The sequence below is a fragment of the Venustampulla echinocandica genome (genome assembly GCF_003357145.1).
Source record: "Venustampulla echinocandica strain BP 5553 chromosome Unknown scaffold_1, whole genome shotgun sequence".
NCBI lineage: Eukaryota > Fungi > Ascomycota > Leotiomycetes > Helotiales > Pleuroascaceae > Venustampulla > Venustampulla echinocandica.
The window spans coordinates 2,321,628-2,344,568 of record NW_022474206.1 but is presented as its reverse complement, the minus strand read 5'-3'; the positions used below and the strand labels follow the sequence as shown (position 1 = coordinate 2,344,568).

At 49.2% G+C, this 22,941-nt stretch overlaps 7 protein-coding genes across 7 annotated transcripts; 5 read left to right on the top strand and 2 right to left on the bottom strand.

Annotated features, from left to right (window-relative positions):
* Window positions 1-463: 463 nt before the first annotated feature.
* On the top strand, window positions 464-4,250 carry BP5553_03293 (uncharacterized protein; the record flags this gene model as incomplete). Its single annotated transcript, XM_032011916.1, has 2 exons — window positions 464-666; window positions 728-4,250. 2 exons carry the CDS (start codon window positions 464-466, stop codon window positions 4,248-4,250), a joined length of 3,726 nt encoding a protein of 1,241 aa, XP_031871609.1.
* A 741-nt stretch (window positions 4,251-4,991) lies between these two features.
* BP5553_03292 (uncharacterized protein) lies at window positions 4,992-6,149 on the bottom strand (the record flags this gene model as incomplete). Its single annotated transcript, XM_032011915.1, has 2 exons — window positions 4,992-6,020; window positions 6,102-6,149. The coding sequence occupies 2 exons, from the start codon at window positions 6,147-6,149 to the stop codon at window positions 4,992-4,994; spliced, it is 1,077 nt and encodes a 358-aa protein (XP_031871608.1).
* A 390-nt stretch (window positions 6,150-6,539) lies between these two features.
* Window positions 6,540-7,607, top strand: BP5553_03291 (uncharacterized protein; the record flags this gene model as incomplete). The annotated part of the gene is made up of 1 exon (XM_032011914.1): window positions 6,540-7,607. The coding sequence occupies one exon, from the start codon at window positions 6,540-6,542 to the stop codon at window positions 7,605-7,607; it is 1,068 nt and encodes a 355-aa protein (XP_031871607.1).
* Window positions 7,608-8,368: 761 nt separating this feature from the next.
* On the top strand, window positions 8,369-8,864 carry BP5553_03290 (uncharacterized protein; the record flags this gene model as incomplete). The annotated part of the gene is made up of 3 exons (XM_032011913.1): window positions 8,369-8,459; window positions 8,550-8,798; window positions 8,857-8,864. The coding sequence occupies 3 exons, from the start codon at window positions 8,369-8,371 to the stop codon at window positions 8,862-8,864; spliced, it is 348 nt and encodes a 115-aa protein (XP_031871606.1).
* A 2,911-nt stretch (window positions 8,865-11,775) lies between these two features.
* BP5553_03289 (Uncharacterized protein) lies at window positions 11,776-13,179 on the top strand (the record flags this gene model as incomplete). Its single annotated transcript, XM_032011912.1, has 1 exon — window positions 11,776-13,179. One exon carries the CDS (start codon window positions 11,776-11,778, stop codon window positions 13,177-13,179), a length of 1,404 nt encoding a protein of 467 aa, XP_031871605.1.
* A 4,376-nt stretch (window positions 13,180-17,555) lies between these two features.
* Window positions 17,556-19,013, bottom strand: BP5553_03288 (UDP-glucuronosyl; the record flags this gene model as incomplete). The annotated part of the gene is made up of 1 exon (XM_032011911.1): window positions 17,556-19,013. The coding sequence occupies one exon, from the start codon at window positions 19,011-19,013 to the stop codon at window positions 17,556-17,558; it is 1,458 nt and encodes a 485-aa protein (XP_031871604.1).
* A 761-nt stretch (window positions 19,014-19,774) lies between these two features.
* Window positions 19,775-21,368, top strand: BP5553_03287 (uncharacterized protein; the record flags this gene model as incomplete). The annotated part of the gene is made up of 5 exons (XM_032011910.1): window positions 19,775-19,929; window positions 19,997-20,453; window positions 20,507-21,085; window positions 21,160-21,281; window positions 21,332-21,368. The coding sequence occupies 5 exons, from the start codon at window positions 19,775-19,777 to the stop codon at window positions 21,366-21,368; spliced, it is 1,350 nt and encodes a 449-aa protein (XP_031871603.1).
* Between the last annotated feature and the right edge of the window lie 1,573 nt (window positions 21,369-22,941).

Here is a 22,941-nt window from a genome sequence, read left to right as displayed (position 1 = left end):
TGTTAACGTGCTTGACTTATCATCAAGAAAGTTTCGGCATACTTCGTTCCTGTTCACCCATCGCCATTTCGCCATCGCCATCACCATCGCCATCGCCACCCTCATCGTCATTCCCAACATCCTCCCTCCTCGTCCTCGCCCTCCTCCGCTATCTGCGCCGAAGAGACAATTCGATTTTCGACGATACACATACCGTAACAACCTATCCACGGCGGTGGCAGCCAGCGTCCCCGCCCGCCAACTGCAACTTGAAACTCGCATCTTGAATAAGAAGTCCAGTTCTCCGCCCACCGCTGCCCATCAATCACCTCGCTGCGAGCGTCCCCCCTCATGGTACACTTCCATCGCAAATGCCCTCCCCTCGCTGGAAGCACATCGCTGACTGCAGCTCGAAAAAAGTCTAATCGGGAGGCCCACCTATACGAAATCGACTCCGATGCACCCTCCATGACCTGCCTAGATCATGCGCAGACCCCCAGATAAGGATCGAATTCGCAACGCGGTGCTCTCCGAGCGCGATGTGGTCTCCTCGAATGCCACCTTGAACGCGGTTTTTGGAGGAGCTCGACAGAAGTCGTGGATGGTGGCAGCGGGAACCCCAGTCCGCCCCAGTCCGCGCCCCGGTCCATCCAAGCCCGAATCGTATCAGGGCCCTTCGGCGCAGAGGTGAGCTTCAGATTGCCCATCAAAAAGTCAACTAAGACATATGTGCTAACCCGCCACGTAGGCCAGGGTCGGGAGTGTTACCGTCGCCAGCTCCGAGTGACGAGTCCAGCCCAGCGCTCTCTGGCGCCCTCGCGAGTGGCCTGGCTTCCAATAATCATAATCAGAGGCAAACATCTGCCCATGAAAACTCGCGTGCGGTTGCGATTAATAGATCTGTGGGGGTTGGATCCCCGTCTGGCACTGCGAGTAGCCTTCAAGCTGCAGTTTCATCGCCGCATTCACCGTCACGACAACCTCAGCAGCAAGCTCAGCGACAACAAGAAGCCGAGCCTCAACCTCAACCTCAGCCCCAACTTCAGCTGGATCCCCAATATCAGGCTCGGGGCCAAAAGGGCCCTCCCATAATTGCCTCGCCAACTTCAAGCGTTACGACCGCCAACGCGGCGATCCCTTCCTCAATATTAGATCATACAGACGGGCCACACAATGCGTGGTCTCCACCAGAAGTAGAGATAGGAGGCTCTCGGCCGGAACGTCAAATTCTTTCTCCCTCTCCGCTTACCTCTGAATGTTCTCCCTCTCCACCGCCGGACAGGCAAGCAGGCCAAGCATTACCCAATAGTCAAGCGCAGCAAGGTGGTCATCAACCTACGAGTCTAGACGGATCCAATATCATGTCCCAAGGGTGGCAAGCTTTCTCTCGACCCTCCCCTTCGACTGTCTTGCCTATTTCCCAAGCTTCTTCGAGCCCACCGATACATTCATCTACTCTACACGAACATCAGCGAACAACTGACCCCGCCCTCCCGTCACTGAGACCGCTGAAAGGTCGAATAGAGCAACATATCGAATCTGTTGGTGGCAGAGAGAATCTCAATAATGGTTTGGAAAGGCCACGATTTCAACTCCTGCAGGACGCTTGTTGTAAAGAAGACTACTTCTACATCGCGCTACATCAAATATTTTGCACCTGGGACCTGCCTGGCCCTACTCGGGTCACGTCCATTCCAGACTTTCCAAGTTCCAAGATTTTATTGACTTCATTCAAGACACTTGGTAGTCTCATTCGTGAGAATGATGGATTGGCACCTAATCATAAAAAGTGGTTTGCACAGTTCCCGGGTCCCATAGAAATGTTAATGAAAGCCTCGGAACCTTATCGCCGGAACGTCGTATATGTGGGCATTTTTCTCAGAACATTACCTGCAGAGTGGAGGTCGTTGGCAGCAGCTTGTGCCAATCGCGGCTACCCACCACTGGTTGATGAATTAGTGTCTCGCCTGGGAGTCTTATCTCCGATCTTACAGGACATAATGTTTACAGCTGCCCAGCGCAACCTAGCACTCGACGACGGTGTGCTCGGAGTGAAGATTGTGGAGGTTTTCAAAAGAGACCGCCGGGAATGGGATGCTCTCCGTGCTCGATGCCATACTTCAAACCCACCAAAGGCAAACGAGCAATCGGATCGAAATTTCCTAATTGGGAACGAATATCGTAAACTTGTTGGCCATAAGTTCCATCAGCAGGGCCATCCAACGGCAACTGGTAGGAGCCCTCTTGTTACTCGGATTCCAACGCCCGTTCATAGTAGCGCTTGTGTCCAGTCTCCCACATCAGCTACCTCGCTAGGTGCCCAAACGCCAGCTATCGGCCCGTGGTCGCAGAATAACCCAAATCCTAGCCTTAACGCACATTGGGACTCAGTGCCGCAGGTTCCTCAAACAGGCGGCACCACTACAAATGATCCTTCAATTATTCCCATTTCTGGATTTGCACCCGGTATATTGGGCCAGCACGCTTATACGGATTTGTCAAGCCCATCACCCGTGCAAGGACTCTCTGTACAGTCTCCTGTTCAGTTATTTCACCCAGATTTGAGTAGGAACGATGGCCAAGTGGAAATTGCCCGGGACGCAACCAGCATCATTCCTTCTAATTCCAACGGACCTATTCGTTACTCTCAAATCCAAAATTCCGATCCAAGAATGGAACAGATGCAACAACTGTTTGTCCTCCAACAGCAGCAGCAGCAGCAGAATGCCGCACGGCAAGCCCGGCAACACCTGCACAGGTTGCAACAGCAACAGCAACAACAGCAGAACGAGCAGGTTGGAGTGGGACCGCAGTATCCGCAACACCAGTATCCGCAACACCAGATACAGCAAGTTCAGTTCTCGAACCCGACTCCAGAGAGACGTGGCACAGCCCCTGCGGTTGTCTATCAACAGGCTATCAACTCCAGAACGACTACTCTCCCCAGTAATGATCGACGAGCCACTGAAGTTGCCCCGTGGCCTCGCCCAGCAATGCCAGGTCCTCCAGGTCTTATGGCAGGGCAGGTCACCAGTAGTACTCGCCAAAAGCCAAAGCACCACCTCGATCGCCCACTACTTCCCCCACTGCCGGCGGTACAGGCAACGTATCCAGCAAACCCGAGTGTGTTTGCTTTACACCAAGCTCATCTTCGGAGCCCAATTCTTGCTGTCCCTGACATTTCTTATTTGGAGAAGGCTCAAGATGACCCGTCACGGAGATTTTATCAAACCGTGAAGGACCTCAGTTTCGGACCCACCAAAATCCTCGAAGACAGCCGGCTAACGGAGTTCGACTTTAAGTTATCGGCGGACGAGCTTGCTCTAATTCCGAGGGACGTCTTCACTGGGAGCGGGAAGCTGTCGATGCGGGAGCTCAAACGAGGATCGCTTCAGTATCGAATGCGCTGTATCCAGCCGAAGTTAGATATACCTCTAATTTCGGTCGCAGACTGGATAGTAAGCGATACTTCATGGCCTGAAAGTTGTTTTTTATCACTAAACCAAGCACCGTTGGAGATAAGGCGCAAAACCCACCATGGAAAGGACCTGCCCATTGACATTACGCAACATGTTTTGGCTTCTGGAGATGGTGCCGCAAATCACATCGCAGTAGCTATTCCTCTATGGACAAAAAGCATGAAAGGCTCTATCTTCGTCGCCATCGAACGAGTTGAGCTCCTCCAGCACGGACAGATCATGGATATGTGTCTCCGGCAACAACGGATACCGTATTCACAAACTCTAGATGCTATTAAGACGAGCCTTGCCCCAAAAGATATCGACGAGGACTTAGCGATCGTGGACAGCGACCTAGTACTCGGCCTTGCGGATCCATTCACTGCCCGGGTTTTCGAAATCCCAGTCCGAGGTAGTAGTTGTTTGCACCATGAGTGCTTCGACCTTGAAACCTTCCTCATGACTCGCTCTGGCACACCTAAGCGACCACAGCAGCCCTGCATGGCAGATGTATGGAAATGTCCATTGTGCGGAAAGGATGCCCGTCCCTATAGTCTACGGGTTGATGAGTTTCTAATGTCGGTGAGAGCAGATTTAACAGTGCGGAATGAATTGGATGTGAAAGCTATTTTGATTTCACCAGACGGGAGATGGAGATCAAAACCAGAACCACAAGGCAAGCGAAAAGCGACGGATGAACCTGACGATGACTCGTCCGAAGACGAAAGGGTCAAAAAGAGAGATATTTCTGCTATCGCAATGCAGCAGAATAAAAACAAAATGGTGGAGGTGATTCAGCTAGATGATGACTGATTATAATTATTCCCCGGGATTCTTATTGCCAGCGATTTTGCTCACAGAATGAGCTAAAACTCGTTTCTAAATCAGCATGGGCAGCCATTTCTACACACTGAATCGGCATATATCAGTTTCTGGAGAACTACGACGGAAATTGATGGAAGGCGGGACCGGCTGCCTTGGGCTGACAGGATGGCGCAAAGCCGGCAACTGGTGTTGGAGTTTTGGATTGCCGCAGACATTGCTTTGGCGTATTTGGCGAGTTGCTTTGCTTTTGATGTTACTTTGGCAAGGTTTTCGGTAGGAAAGGTGCTGTTACATACCCCGGGGTTGCATTTTCGAGATTGCAGTCTGCAACAAGCTGTGGGCGTGACTACTAGGTTGGCATGAGAAATTGCCCTACAGCAGCTAATAAACATGAACAAAACATCCAAACACCTACCTTATACTATCCCTTGCTATAAAACATACATGTAATGCCAGAGAGAACAGAGGTATGTTAATAAGGCTTGGAAGGAGTTATGATATCGATCTACCAGCTGCGTCGAAATAATCGTAGTATAGACCACTTCGGACAAAGCGCCAGCAGCTTCAAAGGGAAACAGACCCATGGCCGCGTGCTTAGCCGTGAGGAAAAATATAGCAGGGAGGCAGGCAGGCAGGCTCATCACATAGAACAGCACATTAAACTACTTCTATAAGGTATCATTCACGTACAAACTCTTCAGAATATACACAACACAAAATTATCCATATCTATCTATTTCCCCTCGCCCCCGCAGGAGCATCCACCCTCCTCCTCTTCAGCAAATTACCTAGCGCATCTCTAACCTCCGGATCCGCCCGAATAGTGTTTTGCACAAGCCACTCCTTCACCTTCCCCTTCACATCCTTCAGCGCCTGCTGATCCCCCACAAAAGGACTCATCTCCATGCCCATCAGTCTTGAGGCATCCACATCCGCCGCCTTGGACGTAGCTTCCAAGCGATCGAGCTGGGACCTTAACGCTGCTTCTGGGGTTGCGTTTGCGGGGATGGGTGAAGGCGGCTGGAGGAGCGGTCCAATTTGCGAGAACGCTATGTAGAGGGTGATGCTCATTTTTCGGGCGAGCTGTATGAGTTGGAAGGGTAGATAGGGTGGATGGGTTGTAAATGTCGCCAGAAAGGGGTTTATTAAGTTTTCGGCGACCGATGGGAAATATGGGCGCGAGATCGCATGTAGTTCGAAGACACACAGCACAATAAGTGTTAGCCACCGCCAGTATTTGCCCCAGTCCAGGTATCCCAGCAGACCAAGGAGGTACATGAATATTGCTGCGAAGCCGTAGTAGGGGAGTATGGTTTGTAGCCCTTGTATGACGAAGTCCCGGATGCTGCTGCAGCGTTGCCATGATTCTATGCCGGGTCCAAAGCGCTCATATGCGAATCGTTTCGCGGGGTTCAAGAGGGTGTCTTGTGCGAGCTTGAGATGCACGAAGTAATTTTCGGCGACGGGGGAAGAGGATGATACTTTGTCGGGGTGGTATGTGGCTGCCAGGCGGCGGAAGCGCGATTTGACGTCCCTTTCGCTGGCATTATGGGGGATGCCCAGGTCTTGGTAGAAATCGGATGCACGGCGGATTTCCCAGTCTGCTTCGTAGATTGTGTATAGAAGGTAGAAGGATACGACGAGGATGTGGATACGTCGTCGGTGGAGATTGTATCGCGGGGAGCCTGGTTGTGGTTTGGGGTCGCCAGCGCGAATCGTTATACCGTAGTAAACTGATTGTAACCAGCCTGTCACTAGCTATATGGGATGGCAGATTCTGTTAGCTGGTGTTTGAGGCGCTATAAGAAGTGGTCGTAGAGGGGGGATATATTTACATACGTTTGGGAGAAATGTCCAGCCGGCCAGCGAGAGTAGGTTGTTCGACATGGCGATGGCTGCTCTGATGTGCTCGCTCAGGCTATTGGGATCAGGGTAGAATAGGCCATGAAGCACGAATGGATACAAGGAGTGGAAAGGGAGACAATAATGGAAGTTAATAAATGGGTGCCTGGTGGTCGAATAATGCGCCGCAAATACTTATGCTCGAGTACTCGTAAGTGTCAGTGTAAGTGTAAGTCCAAGTCTTTGCCCCACGAACGGCTCGCTCAAGGCGCAATTCAAGCGTTCAAGGCTGATGTGTCCCCTTCGTCGCCGCACTCGCACTAGCAGGGGGGCGGACAGGGCTCCTGGGGTAGTAGCCGTGCAGCCCGACAAAACCAAAATTTCACTTTCTGATGCGTGCGAAAGCCGCTGATTATCCACCCACGCCCAGCAGCAATGTCAATTGAGAATCCCATAACCCCGATGGCACCCTCGCCCTCGCCCTCGCTCTCAATGGGCGCCGAGACCCAGACCAAGAAAAATAAGGATAGAGCCTCGCATGACGAGAAGAAGCGGAAGAGAGAACCCAAGGAAGACGGCATTAAGTCGAAGTCCAAGGCGAAGAAACACAAGTCCTCGCACGCAGAGAAGGAGCATAAGTCAAAGTCAAAGAAGCCCGAGTCTGGCAATATGGTATCGCAATCCTCGGCCACTTATACAGAAAAGTCCTGTCCTGGCTCGCCATTTCACCTCCAGACTTCCACATTATACCTCCCATTGGCACCCGTCTCCCAAAAATTCCCTCTCGAAGGCCTATGCGCTGAGCACCTATCGCCTCTCCTTTTAAGCTACTATCCACCGCTCGGCGGCGTCCTCCTCTCCTACAATAACGTGCGTTTTTCTCCCCACGAATTTGGCGACGATGGCTCTAAAGTCGTCGCGCTAGAGACTTTCGACGAATACCCGGTTTGTTGGGCGTGGGTTACCGCCGAATTTCTGCTATTTAAGCCCGAGAACGGTATCTGGCTGGAGGGATATGTCAATTTTCAGAATGAGGGGCATATTGGGATCGTATGTTGGAATATGTTTAATGCGAGTATCGAGCGTAAACGCTTGCCGGAAGATTGGAAGTGGGTTGGTGTGGAAGACATGGAGAATGGGGAGCACACTGAAGAAGTGAGCGAGAAATATTCTGACTGGGCGGGTTATTATGTTGATGGGAGCGGTACGAAGATCGAGGGTGTCGTGAAGTTCAGGGTTAAGGATGTTGATATGAGCCATGATAGGGACAAGGAAAGGGGGTTTTTGAGCATTGAAGGGACGATGTTGGACGAAGACGCAGAGCATATTCTCCTGGCAACGGAGGAAGGATCGTATCGTGGACGAGACAGGGATCCAACTATAAAGCGTTTACTGGGACCGAAGGGTTTGGGAGCAACCAGTTTGGGGGCTGGTATCCCTGCAGAGCCGGATTCAATGGGTGGCGGGAAAAATGGGAAAAAGCATAGCAAACAGAGATATTGATAGAGAATTGCTTCCGTTTTATAATGATCGAAATGAAAGCCAAAATAAATATAATATATCCCAATTTCCTATCTCAAACCCGATTCTATGAATCGCCCAAAAGACTTTTCTATCTAATTCGTAGATACCTATAACTACTTACCTTAGGTAGGTACAGTACCTACCTTACCCACCCACCTATAGATAAGATGCCAAGTTACCTTACCTTGTTCTACTTCGTACAAAGTACCCAAGGTACCTAGTAGGTAAGGTAGGTCCCTGATTGGTGGGTCTCGGCCCCGCCATTTAGTGGATCTGGAATCATGTGACATCGCGACTTACAGTAAGTTTACGGATTCGTGCTAATCTAATCTGCAATCCATCCCTTCAAATATACCAAGCATACCAAAGAGAACGAAGGGTTTAGTTGATCCACTGCTACCACAATGGTATTTCAAAACCAAACCACCATCAAGCCTCACTCGAAAGACTAACAATTGCGTAAGGTCCACGCGGATTCCTCCAACTTTGCGCCGAATATCACAAAAGAGGAGGCCTACAAACAAGTACTAGAGCAAGCGGAGGCGTTATTTGAGGGCCAAAGAAACTGGGTCAGTCATCACAATCTATAGTATTTTATTTTGAATAATCACTGATGCGAAATGATTGAAGGTTTGGTGAGTGATAACGTCCTTGCCCACTCACCTTTTTATGTCACGTGCGCGAAACCTCCCTCCGCTTTACCTATAGGTACCGTAGGTAGGTAAATTGCTGATACCAATATGACATACAGCAATCTCGCAAATGCAGCTTCACTACTCTGGCACGCTTATAAATCCCTTCCATCTCCTTGTTCAGAAGTGAATTGGGCAGGTTCGTCACATCCCCTTTACTCATAACGTCCCTCCCGCTCAACCAAATGCCCTGACTAATCTAACTGGCCTTTTTATCTTCTTGCAACAGGATTCTACGTCCTCGACCATTCACGCCCTTCCCAACTAATCCTCGGCCCGTTCCAAGGCAAAGTAGCCTGCCAAATTATCGCCTTCGGTCGCGGCGTCTGTGGCACTGCCGCCTCAACAGAAACCACCCAGTTAGTGCACAATGTAGACGACTTCCCGGGGCATATATCGTGTGATGGGGATAGTAAGAGCGAGATTGTTGTGCCTATTTTGGTCCACGGAAAAGTAGTGGGCATTATCGATGTGGATTGTAAGTTGGAGGGCGGGTTTGATGAGGTTGATAGGGAGTGGCTGGAGAGACTGGCTAGGTTGTTAGGGGTGGCCTGTGATTGGTAGAATGACGCGTGTCAAGGGCGTTGCAAGATGAGGTTTCTATGATTTGGCGAAGGCTCCGATGAAATAGAAGCTTGAGGGCATGAATGATAGCTGGGGTTGGCTCAGACTCTAGCCCAAAATCAAGAACCTTTGCTGATGAATCAACATGAGAGTATTTCCGTTGTGTATAGTTGTATGACGTGCGCGACTGCAACCATGACTTGAAGTATAAAGTCAGTTGCAGCAATAATTATCGTAAGTCACGGAATCCCCAACCATAACCACACCGGAAACGAGATCTTCTTGCATATGCATCAGCGTCACCATGCTTGGGAGATGGATTTAAGAGTAGGCCGAGTTGTATCATCCAGTTGTAAGGTAGAACATTGGTGATATCTCGAAAAACATTATAGAATCTGGATAAAATATGGCTAGGCATAAAATAGAGATGTGTTCTATACCCTGTGAACACCAACATCGAGAAGACTAGCTGAGCACCACTTGTTGAGACAGGCTGTTGCTCGAGGATTTTCAATCGCCGTTAGACGATATGCACTTCCGATGCGTGCTAGACCATCAGCGATGGCTCGGGACAGTAGGAGGCTGTGTGCCGTCGGTGGGTAGAGATTGTTCAGGTACCACTGGAGGCCAGCTTGTCCTGTAACTGCTTCGCGGCATTTCTGGATTCAGGTTGTGAAGCAGTCTGCTATAGTTGTTGATATAGAATTAATGGCTTTTGAGTTGAATGTGATTGCCCAATGCTTTGAATATGGACTGGAAGACCTATTTCTAGTGGTCTATTTATTTCCTTGTACGGCACTGGGTTTAAATACACTCCTTTGAAGTTAGTCTAAGCTATCTGGGCGGGGCTGCTCTTACAGGCATATATTTCCACTATCATGGATGAGGTATTGGCAAGAATACTGGCGATCCAAATGTCTGGGATGTCGAAATATGTTAGATTATCAATGTCGTTCTTGTCCGGATGGGGCATACCATTGCCAAGACTAACGTTGTATAATGTACTATTACCCGTGAGACTCGTAGCTCTTACTACGGGGTCTATGGGCCCTCCGTCTATAGAATCGCTCGCAAGTACCCCAACACCCCCTTTGAAGCTCAAAGAGGGTTACTGGCGCCAGTTGCTAAATAGCAATCAAGAGCCTGGCTACTTGTGCAGGACTAGGATGAGCTGCGATCCAACGATTGCTAGGGAACTTGCGGCACATTGTAGTCGCGATCACGAAATTTTCAGTGGCATGCTTTGTGTACGTCGGGGCCTGAAAGATTTGACTTACACTAGTATAAGAGTAGGTTGAATGCTTGTCCTGCGTCGAGCTCATGCAGAAGTCTCCGGGAAGACTGGCGTCATTCACAACCTGGGGAAAGAGTTGTTGCGGAATATGCATCTCAAATCCCAATTCTCTTGGTAGAGTATATCATCATATGCGCTCGAAGCACCGGGTTTGTTACTAGGTTGAGAACCTAGTAGTGTGAATAGATCACGGAAATACTACCGATCTCGTCTCGGCATCATGGCCGTCGCAGATGCTGTACCTATAGCTAAATCCAAACTCGACACCATGATAATTAATCCGACTAAGCTAATTCGTCGCCATAATGTTTTTCTGTCGCTACAAGTAGCCTTCAAGAGACGCCAGAGATCAGGGGCTTGCGGGTGGCTTCTAGGCTACCTAAGGTACCACACGGTACACTATGGCGAACAATCCAAAGGGAATTCCGCTAGGCGTGTAGAGCTATTATCTCTGGAGCTTGTGTTATCTGGCGGCACCTCTGCGAGATTATACTCGTATGGCCGCTCGACCGCCATCTAGCAGAATTGAAAGGTAAAAACCGGAAATGAGAAGGCCCAACTTCCCAGGAGCGGTTTAGCCTCGCAGGTACATCAGGGACATGAACATGGACTACACTAGGCCTGGGGTAGCTTTACTGTACGGGCACCGCTTGAAAGCAATATATATTGCAGCAAGGACTCGCATAATCCATGTGAACTTCGCTCGAACTACAGAGCATTTTGCCATTAATAGCACGAGGTACTTCTTGCAGCGCCCATATACCCCCGAACCGTCTAACACAGCAAGCAGTAAAACAAAACGATCAGACACCATTGATTGAGAAGGGAGAGAGTAGGTTTGTCAGACTCCGTGTTTCTTTGACCGAGTCAGACAATCACGACCCTGGTCTTCGTGGAGATCGGACGTTACGTTGATCTAATGGCTCTTATTAGCTTTTGTAGTCTTATCGACATAGTCGCAGAAGAGTATCGAACAAGTATCTACTATGTCCGACCATGGCAGGTCTTTCTACTCCCGCAGAACTTTTCTGAAGGCCATTATTTTCCCTGTTGTACTCAAGTACAGGAACACTGCCGTAAAGTAAGGATGCAATTCCGTCTGCTGAAGGGTTCTGAAGTGCGCGGCGAGGCATGAGACTGCAGGCGCGTAGCTTTTGGATGGATGTTTGCTTGAGTTGATCGATACGAAGGAGCTGGTACTTGTAAGGCATAGTACTCGTACTCCGTAAAGACCTATACCGATTATAGCTTAAACGTTGGAGCCCCGGGTGGTTTACCGACGCGACGAATTCTAACCTAGGCTCGTTATCCTTCGTACTCAGAGTTGGGTTGTGAGACATTGCCAATAAGGCTACAGTATTCTTGAAGTTACGTCCGATTGTTCAGTGCATGCATGTGCAAAGTACCTTAGGTGCCACATATTAAGAATACCGTAGCTAGGTCGTTACTGTAAGTAACGCCTCATTGATCCTGTCCCCCCACTGTTCGTCTTGGACTCTGAGAGCTTCATTCGTGCCCCTCATTCCTGTTCTGAGTCCCCTTACATCCCGTCCACCACAACACTTGAGCAAATCCTCAGGTTTTGCGAATAGCCAACATGCCGAGTAAAGGTATCCAGTGCTACTCATACATCGCCGTTCCCGGCTGCCAGATCGAATTCTCCGTCCCGGGCGAGGCGATCACGAAGGATCAGCTGCGAGTCTTTAGCAGCGACCACCTGGAGATAGATTCGAAGAACATCCAGGGCCATTTCAATTTTACCGGCACATTCGCATTCAAGGTGACGCAGAATGGGAATCAGATCGCGTACGAACATGTCGAGATCAACGCCGTGAATGGGAACCTCGGCGCTGGAAGTCTGAAGTCGATGGACGATCAGCAATCGCGCATTTCCAACGATGTGATCGTGAGCTACGGATTCTACGATTCTGGAGCAGGCATCGCAGATCTTCCAAAGAGCGATCAGTGCTGGGTGGCTGTCGCTCCCAACTACTCGGCCTGGATGGCACAAGTCGCCCCCCAAGGCTCACCTCAAGCCTCCAAGCCATTCTCCAAATTCTTCCTCCCCGCCGCTCATGATATCGGCATGAACAACATGCAAAACGCAGGCGCCGTCCTCCAGAGCAGTGCCCTCATCGATGTCATGAAATCCATCAACTCGGTGTTTGCTAAAGTCGCTGGCATGATGACCCACTCAGCTGTCAAAGCCTTAGCACCGAACATCATCGCCGGCCTTGCCATCACGCAGAAAGATACACTCCAGGCCATTCTCAGCATAGGTGCCCGCTATTTCGAGTTCCGTCCTGCATACCTGCACACTGCGATTCGAGGGCACCAGCCCATCCCAGACGAGCTGTACTTCTCGCACTCCGCCATCCCGGGCATGTCATACAAGCAATTTCTGCATGACACGGTGGAATTCCTGATGCAGCATCCCGATGAAATAGTCGTAGTGCAGCTCCGCTGGGATGGCGTCCCGGCCGATTGTGCTCATCCTAGCAACGAAGACATGGCGAACTATCTGAACGAAGCCCTCGCGGTATCCAATGGCTCTCTATCCGCAGGCTCACTAGACGATATGCGTAACCTAAGTATCTCGGACCTGAGAGCCCAGCACAAACGCCTCATCCTGTTTGTAAACAGCGATTCCTTTAGCACTTACACGGACGAAGGAAATGCCACCGTAAACGGGGATACCATAGTCGCCCAATTAAACAACATAAATCCTGACGTGCAAGCCGGGAAGCCGTTCACAAATATCCAATGCCAGGCTACTGCTACTAATATTCCGGATGTGGTGGCGTACAGTGTTCTTGCAGCCGATGCTAGTAGTAGCTGTTTGTTGGCGACCAAGCCGATTTGTGATTCCAAGACGCTGCCGTGGATCAAGGAAAATGGCGGGCGGCTGGCCGATGGACAGCTGGTTATTGTCATGAATGATTTTTTGGATGGCGCAACGGCGGATGTCTGTGTTGAGTGGAGTAGGAGGAGGTTGGAATAGGGGCTTTATCCATACAAATAGCGGATTTAGATGGAATGGGTGTGGTTTGGTCGGTGGATGGAAGGAGGAGCATGGAATGAAAGTATGATGTTGATGACTTGATGAACGGGCGGGAATAAAAGGAGGACAGCAGGAATTGAGAACTGGACAATAAAAATGCTTCATGCTAGTGAAATATTATAAAAGGGCTGAGACAGAGCACAGGAAGGCGTAGGTAGCATGAATGATGAATGATATATTGCTGACCATAGTAAAAGAGTATTGCTCGGTGCTCAGATTAGCCAGTATAATCACTCGAACAACAAGAAACGAAGGACATTTCAGCATCATTTGACCAATTCCTTCCCTTTCATGTATCGAAACTAAACACGGCGACAAGAGATTGAATATATAGGTTTATATATATTGGGTTGTATATAGGTTGGACATTGCTGGTGCCCCGTAGCATTCTTTTGTGAGCTTTCAACGCTAATAAGGGAGCGCATGCCGAAAACGATGGTAACGCAGCACTACCCGAGATAATTCCGCAGTGGAACACCGCACATTCATCGAGGCATATATATTCATTCAGACGGCGAGAACACGAGCGAGAAGGGTAGAAAATTCTGCACAAGCGTGGAGTCGCTGCTGGCCTTGTCGCGGGCCCTGCCCTAGGGGATACATTTGGTTTGGTGTTTCGTAATGGTGAAGGTTTGAGGTTGTAGCCTGAAGCAGTAAAGATAGTGCTGTGGTCGTCACAAAGGGAACAATGGAAATAATAGACGTTTAATTTGTACGGGGTACTAATGAAGTTACTCGCGCCTTCACCATTCGAGACTCGATTCTCGACTTGGTAATTAGGGGGGCCGACTAACATCTTGGTTTGAGTCTTCGCGGGCTACTCCACATACCTGGGTATTGAAACATCTTGGAGATGGTAGTGTGTTGTAATAAGCTAGATATAATCAGAAGCTTGAAATTAGTCGTTTACTCTCTGACCAGAAATGATTAATGTCACGTGCTACTGGTGTACCTTAGACTTTAGTACAACCTGGAAGCGCAATCACAATGGACATACATCGCATACACATCCGCAACAGTTGTTCTGCATGTAGCCTCACCAGCCCATATATCCCTTAATGTACGTTTGGCATATGGTAACGCTGTAACTGCAACTACAACTACACATACCCCTTATACCTATATCGATTACAATAAGCCACCAGTCTGGACGCGTCTAGAGGCTGCCAGGTTTTCGATAGTGCTGAACTATTATGGTTTTTGGTTGAGGCTGAGTGGCTTTGATGTCCCTGCTCCATAAAACTCATGGACCGTAATGGCCTCCTATGAAAGTCCGGAGAGGTGTTACAAGGTTAGGACTCCAGCTACTTGCCATATTTCGTAAGTATAATTCGTCGAGCCATTGCCCACCATTTGCTACCCAGCTAGCCTATCTCGACAGTACAAGTCAGCCTCCGCCGCAATCAGCTCACAGCTGAAATAACTTCTACATTCTTCAGTCTACATACCCATACCTGTACCCGTCCTGCTCAACCCAAACAGAAGGGAGTATTGGAATATGACCGACCATCGATCATGGGACCGTCGTGACAGGATCCCGTACGACCTACCTACTGATGGCTTCACCATCTTACCTAGAGAATCGACTCCGAAAAGAATGAGATATTCCGATGTTGACACTGCTGCGACTCCCACATCTCAGTAGAGTAGTGGGGTTAGATCTCCATCGTCGCGAGCTTCAAGCGAATATAACTTTGACACTGCGGCGGCACGTGTACCATTCGGCTACGATGGCTCACTTGGCCAGGATCCGCCTACTAGCAATATGTCTATGGCAAGTTTAAGTGCAGATATAATCCGAGAAAGCGATCCTAGTTTCGATAGCAACGTGGCAATAGTGCGTGCGCCTTCGGTGGCACATACTGAAACCAGCGATGCAAGTCAAGCAGCGGCAACATCTTTTCGCTACGAAGGCATGTCCTGAGCGGCCTCGGAAAGCAGCCTCCTGTGGTACTTGAAGTGCTAATAGGAGTTGCTTGCAGTAGCCCCTGAACCATTAGCAGTTGCAGCTGGTATGGACGACGATTAGACCTCCGCCAAGATCTTATAAGCAATGCTCACAAGATTGCCTAATAAATAGAGGTCGCTGCGCTTGTCATTCATAACGGTTACGGTTGATCTAATATCTCTCGTCTGGGACTTGGCTTGTACTTATTTAGATCGGGCAACGAAAGCTGGAATTGCTGTAGATGGCGTTCCAAGGGCTGTCTTCCGCAAGTCTTCTTGAAAGCCAACGATCAATGACTATGCCACTTGCCCAGCCAATCCTTAATCCCCACATTTGAAATTGTCTTTGCTTGGCTAATACACAGTCTATAGCCAGCATCGTCGGCGGCCAAGCCACCTTGGATAGCACCTTTCCCCCTCAATTGTTAGCTGCGTATGCTAAGTCGGTGTAGTATTATGATCGCAATGAGTGGAAAGCAGTCGTACATCGGCGACGAGGCGCAGTCGTGGCGTGGGATACTAACAATCCAACACCCTATCGAGCACGGTGTGTCGACTAAGTGGGACAATATGGAGAAGGTATATCATCACACCTTGTACAATGGACTCCGCGCTGCACTGGAAGAACACCCGGCCTTACTCACCGAAACTCCTGTTAATCCAAATCCAACCGCGAGAAAATGACTCAAATTATGTTTGAGACATTTAATGTTCCAGCCTCCTATGTCTCTATCCAAGCGACCCTCTCCTTATACGCTTCTGGTCGTACGACGGGTCTCGTTATTGAACAGGAGATTGACGCAGATATAAAGGCCAAGATTTGTTATGTGGCCCTAGATATTGTGTATGAGATACAGCTGAGTAGCCAGATGTATTCGAGAGGTCTTACGAGCTCCCTGGTGGGCTAATGATAACTATCGGTACTGAGCGCTTTCGTGCTCCCGAAGCACTTTCCAGCATGTATTTGGGTATTGAAGATAGCGGGATCCACATGACAGCCTACAACTCGATCATGAAGTGTGACATCGACCTCAGGAAAGAGCTGTACTAGAATATCATTTTTGTAGGTGCTCGCGCTACTAGTTACAAGACATGGGGCTGACAGAAGTAGTGCGGTGGAAGTACAATGCTTCCAAGGACGTCCGATCGTATGCAGATGGATATGGTTGCATTGGCTCCGCAGGCCAACCGAGTTAAGATCATCGCAGCTCCAGAGCGAAAATATCCAACTGGGATAGGAGGCTTTATCATAACCTCCCTCTCAGCGTTTTAGCAGATGAGGATATTTAAGCAAGGTATGTCCGCCCGCAATTCCATTCATAAACAACATTTAGTAACAAACCTATTATTATGCATCCAGAGCACGATGAGTGGCCAATCGATTGTACAGTACATCGGAGGTGTTTCTCAACAGATCATGAGGACGGCTTGGCCGGTGTCAGGATTACAATTACCCGCGCGATCATCGTACATACAGGAGCAAACCTCCACAATACCACCCAATTTCAAAGTATAGCAGCGACTATGTCCGCAATAGCGCTTTGAAAGTAGCGTGGAGACCTTTTGCACCATTCCAAGAATTGCAATATCCCTCGATTTAACGTTACACCGCAAATACAAAGCCGCTCATACCGAACCGCGTCCAAAAACATCACACAGAAAATCATAAGATCTCAATCTAGGGCAGTTATGACCCTCGAGATGTACAACGCACTTCAGGAGCCCATCTCAATTCTAGGCGCTCAATATCAACTAAAGCTCGATTGTCTATATGCGGGTGCGGACTACTACGCCATACCGCGCTCTGAACGAGAGGTAAGGTCTAAAGGCGGCCACCAAACAGTAGGGATAGTTGGATGCATGGATTACCGGGTTAGTAACTAACTGCTAGGGAATATACACTTGGGGTGCAACGGTTAGAGAGGCCTACTTATGTTACAAGGCACCTTCTTATCTACCTAGGTACGTTAGATGATCTTACTACTATCTCACAAGTCGTATGAAGCATTACGGTATTTTACCAACTAACTCCTAGGGCTTAGCTCCGCCGTTATACGAGCTATAGTCCGGCCATCACATTGCCAACTTTTGGTTGCGGAAGTATTGCTCATACGTGAGGAAGATCTCGCACTTACGATGTCAAATTCACTTTATATACACCTGGATATCATCACCATCTCTTCTGCTAAGGCGCACCATCTCGGGCCCCGCTGGCGTTTTCTGGCGTGAATCATGTCCCCTCGTGCTCGTAAATCACAAAGCCTACACCTTCCAAAGCACCTACAAGCAAATCGACATCTGTCGCCTCTTACGCTATATGATTATTCCGCGATGTTTAAGCAAATCTAGCCACCACTCCACTGATTCTTCTAGGATTTGATTGGGATCTCAGCCATCTCGGTATTCCACTCAATGGCCCTTTCCTTCGCAACGCTGACCCTTGATGGTGACCCTGGGGGAAGTTTGTCCAAGAACTCCCACATACGCTCAGCCGCTATACGAGATCCATCTATGCCCCGCATGGATTCTGAAAACGCCTCTGCGCGGATCTTGTAGCTTGGGTCTGCCAGGACACTGCGGACTGCCTGCCGAATGATCGAGGACCGCCAAGCGTGTCTTTGGATGCGAATACCAGCCCCGGCATCCATTACGTGGTCGAGGTTGATCTGCTGCTCCATCATCACGCCAACACCGACAATTGGGGTCCCTGCCGCCATGGCAGTTTGCACAGTGCCCTGGCCGCCGTGGGAGACAACTACATCTGCCAACGCGTTTGCGGTGGGCGCTGGGATAAACCTGTCGGTCACCAGAACCCGCGGGTCATCGCCTGCTATGGCGCGGGCCTCCTCTAGGCGGCATATCGCGGGCGAGGCTAGGATGACTACATTCCAATCATCTACCTTAGTTGAGGCAGGACTATTGCTTGGTACGTCTCCACGAGACGGGACAACCCCGCGGATCGCTTCAAATAGAAGCTCACTCGTGCCGGAACTGGCCATGGTAAGAAGAATCGCTGGACGACCATTACTCTGGAGCGCGGCAACAATATCTGGATCGAGCTCGGAGCTTCGGCCGCTGTACGCGGCGTCCATGTTGCGGGCGAATAATGGGCCGGTGACGGTGAAGTTTTTCGGCAAAGGCAAGCTGGTATAGAAAGCCGGAAGGTCTGTGACGAGGGTGATATCGGCTTTGACAGCGTCGAACAAGCTTAACGCGCCCCTGTTATGCCAACCACAAGCAGCTGCGGCGGCGCCAAGGCGCTGCTGATGGAAAATAGGCGCCCTGGGCATCAGAAAACCTCCCATTCCAGCTATCTTCTTCCTCACAGAACGGGGTAGGCGTGTCAGCCCTGGTATCGGGTCCGGGAGGTCACACAGGAGACCCCCGCTAACGCATGCTGGGTGCAGGGGCAGCGGAAGAAAGCAAATAGTCGGTATATGGAGCATACGGGCTGCAAGACTAGCAAATGGCCACATTCCGTGAAGCACTGCGTCGGGTTTCGGCTTCAATCCTTGCAGGGCTTCCAACTGTCCCTCAATGAGGCCCCGAGCAATTGCTTCTGACCCCACGAGTTCGGGGAGTTCCCACTGCAGGTCCTCGGCGATGCTCTGGCCCCTCACACGTGGTTGGCAAGGTACAACGAGGAAACCAGACTCCTCGACCATACCCTCAAAGCGGCTCCCACAAGATATGAACTGGATCTTTACTTCATGATTAGCCGGGCACCATTCACGTAGTGCCCTGGCTAGAGCGAGAGCGCGAGTGGCTTCGCCTGCATCCTCAAGGGCGACGCTGATGGCGATGTGGGTGCACGCGGTCATGGACATGGTGATAATGCGTATGATAATGATGGTGATACGGATGATGAGGACGAGATAATGTAGTGATGTGTTGCTGCTTTAAGGCTGATTACCTGGTAGATCATAAAAGAGTTACTAGGCTCACGCGGATCAATTCGATGGGAGCGGAGTCGTCATTATATGTTTAGGAGGCCGAAGTGATCCGTCTCCTTGAAATCATACTATTGGGCTCTATTCCGCTTCTAGCGGAAACATACAATCGCGAGGTAGAATAGAGTGCCAATAATAGAAATAGCTGAAGGAGAAACAAAACGGGCTGAACACCTGAGAAAACGGGGGGCATCGGAAGTGTATCATGATGCCTGTCCATGTGTTACCATAAAGCGTGTAAATAGCAGGATGGCTTATGTGACATGGAGTTATCATTTTCCTTCCCGCGAATTATAGGCTTGCTGACAGCCGGGCAAGGGGAGTCCGGAAGTCGGAAATAGAGTTGCAGGCTGGCGCATGCTTTATAATGGCATTAAACCAAGGGCAGCAGAGGACTGTAAACCAATGGAGAGTTCGAGTTTGTTGCGTGGACGCCTCAAGTATTTATTATGTACTCTTCGGTAATGCTGTAAGATATAAGTCGGAGTTTTTATGCTAATTTCGCGGCAGAATTCGCAACCTAACTTAGTTCCGGAGTCAAAAGAGAGAGCCATCGATGAGTCCTGGATTTTGGATTTCCCACATTTAATGGCTCCCTCGAACGTGTTCTCGGGAGAGAAGCTGATACAGCGATCGCCATGCTTCCAGCCTCAGATGATGCCCTATTTTATCCTTTCGAAGTAGACGACTATGTCGGCTGGCATGGACCTTTTGACCCTGAAAACCCTATGAATTGGCCAAGGTGGAAGAGGCTAGGCCATGTTGCATGGGTCAGCATTATCATCTTCCTAGTGTCCGTACCCAAGAATCTACTCTTCCCTTCTCGAGAATTCCAGAAGCCGGACTAATTTGTAAAATAGGAATGTCTCATCGACCATGTTTGCACCTGGAGCAGGTAGATTGATGGCAGATTTCCACCAGACAAGCTCAACTATTGGAACATTGACCGTCAGTATCTTCCTCCTCGGCCTCGCTCTTGGCCCCTTGGTCATTTCGCCCTTCTCTGAACTTTACGGCCGACTGTATGTTTACCATGTTTCTGTCGCAGCTTATATTGCGTTCATTTTGGCTTGCGCATGGAGTGAAGATATCACCTCGTTTCTTGTTTTTCGTTTCCTTGCGGGCTGTGCAGGCTCGTCGCCATTAACTATCAGTGGTGGGACCGTTGCAGATGTTATCCCAGTCGAGCAGAGGGGTATGTCCATGGCCATGATGGCAATCGGGCCAATTCTTGGACCGGTAGTTGGACCTGTTGCAGGGGGCTTTGTTTCACAAAGCTTGGGTTGGAGATGGACATACTGGATTGTAGCAATTGCTGTGAGTATTTCAAACGTTGATGATTACATTAAGCTTGGCTGACATTTGACTAGGCTGTAATATGGCTTGTAGTTGCCATGATTTTCATGCGTGAAACATACGCGAGAACCTTACTGGAACGCAAAGCTGCACTACTTCGCAAAACGACCGGCAATCCAGCACTTCTTGTAAAAGGCCATGAGCAACTATCGCCACTGGTCCATCTTACAAATGGATTGGCGCGTCCTGTGAAGCTACTACTATTTTCACCAGTTGTGCTTCTGTTATCGATCTACGTCGCTCTCATCTTCGGTCTATTATTTTTATGCCTCAGTACATATTCCACGGTATTTATAAAACAATACCACTTTACAATTGGGACTTCTGGACTGGCTTTTCTTGGGCAGGGAACTGGTATGCTCACTGGCCTCATTATGTTTGGAATTCTGAGCGACAAGATTTTGAAGGCCAAAGGGGCAGCAGGACATAATGGACGGATGACTCCAGAGGATCGATTACCTCTGATGGTGTACTTCGCCCCTGTCCTTCCCATTGGCTTCTTTGTGTATGGATGGACTGTGGAGACAAACGTTCACTGGATGGCTCCAATCATTGGTACAAGCTTCATTGGCATTGGCGCATTATTTGTCATGGTGAGCCTCGTTCCATATATGCTTCCCTGCTTGACCGTTCTGAGCTCCTTTATCTCTGACCTATGAACCTATAGCTGCCAGCACAAATATACCTTGTGGATGCATTTGGAGCTGAAGCCGCTTCTTCAGCACTCGCAGCAAACACCCTACTTAGATCTCTCTGCGGCACGTTGTTGCCTCTGGCTGCTCCCCACCTGTATGGCCGCTTGGGCTACGGCTGGGGGAATACTTTGTTTGGGTGTTTAGCTTTGGTGTTCGCGCCGGTGCCATTACTATTTTATAGATATGGAGAACGACTTAGAATGAGGTTTAAAGTAAGGCTTTGAGACCGGGATTGGCCATTCTAGTTGGTGCAAAGTAATTTGGAAGTAATTTGTATTACTTCCAAGTAGTACGGAGAGTAATGGTTTTGATCTTATACTTAACAGCGTTTTATACGGAAGAGTAAAGGGGTCTGTAGCTTTGTTTATACTGAAATGGTACAAGAGTTTTATTGGGCGGACAATTTCAGCTGATATCCGATTTACCTCTTTTACAGGGACGAAGTTTCGCCCACGACAGCCACAATTACTGTAAGCCGTTCTTTAGCTCCCGGATTCTCAGCAACTCCGCCTCGACGACCTTATCTTCGCAATTCTTCATCGCAGTATTATTGACGGGTGACAGCTAATAATATGGATTGACGATTTTCTACAAATTGCAGGCATTTGGCTACCAAATACCCATGGCTTCAATATTTACCATTTTCGCGGCCAGCTGCTAGACATTTGCAAGCGTGGGGGGTCCACTAATCCGAGTGTTGAAAGCTTTTCCCCGGCAAAAATAACGGCTAGCTACGATATGAACTAGTGTAAACTTCTCTAAGGCGCACTCTGAAGTACTGGGCGTTATCTTAGGCTTGGGGACATAATGCTCAAGATCGCCCGATCCTAGTTAAACGAGGGCTTGAAACTTGGAAGGAATTTATGGTGACCCAATCATTTGGGTGCGCACCTCCGGCTTCGACATTCAGCTGAAATTCGTTCAATCTGGGCCGATCAGGTGTGCATTGCACAAAATGATGACAACGAGAAGAGTGTAGGGGTGCAATTGATGGGGGAAATCTATGCAGCAGCTGAGAACACGGCTATGTAGCTAGGTGACGATGATGCTAATACTTCACTTATTCATGAGATTTGCGGGAAAATATCACATGGGATTCGGGCTTCGGTGGCATCTCCTATATGCGCCTGAAGGATCAAATTGCAGCAAGGGTCTTGGTTCATCTAGCTCCTGCCATGCTTAGTCGGGAAACAGTGCTACGGCGTGAAGCTGTAGTGCGTTTCTTAGACCGGGCTTGGTTTAGAAGGGCTTGGGTGTACCAAGAAGCAATGGTTGCAGCAGAAGCGGAGGTCTATTGTGGTAGAATGTGCGTTCGTTTCAACAGTTCTGCATAGATGGTGCTCGCCGATTATTACCTCACAAGGATAGAGAAAGGTAGAGTTTAGTGCCAAAATATTAAGAGGTGCAAAGGCTTTGGGCCATTTCGTGGAGTATGGTATGATTGCAACAGTATGGGCCCAATCTATACCGATCTCCTGGCTCGTTAGTCTTTCTTCATATTCTCTGGTGGCCCCGAAAGTATCTGGAAATTACGAATCCTGTAGACCGGGGGTACTATTTCCTGGCATTCGATGGCCTATCAAGTCGGTATAAAATCAAAGCGGACTATGGGATCTCCCCAAAGCAGCATATACGACATTGGCTTCCTCTATGATAATGAGCAGAAAATCCTTGGATATATTACAATATGATGTACCTGGAAAGTCTCCAAAGCTACCCAGCCTTGCGAATATCCACTCAGCAGATCTCCCTTC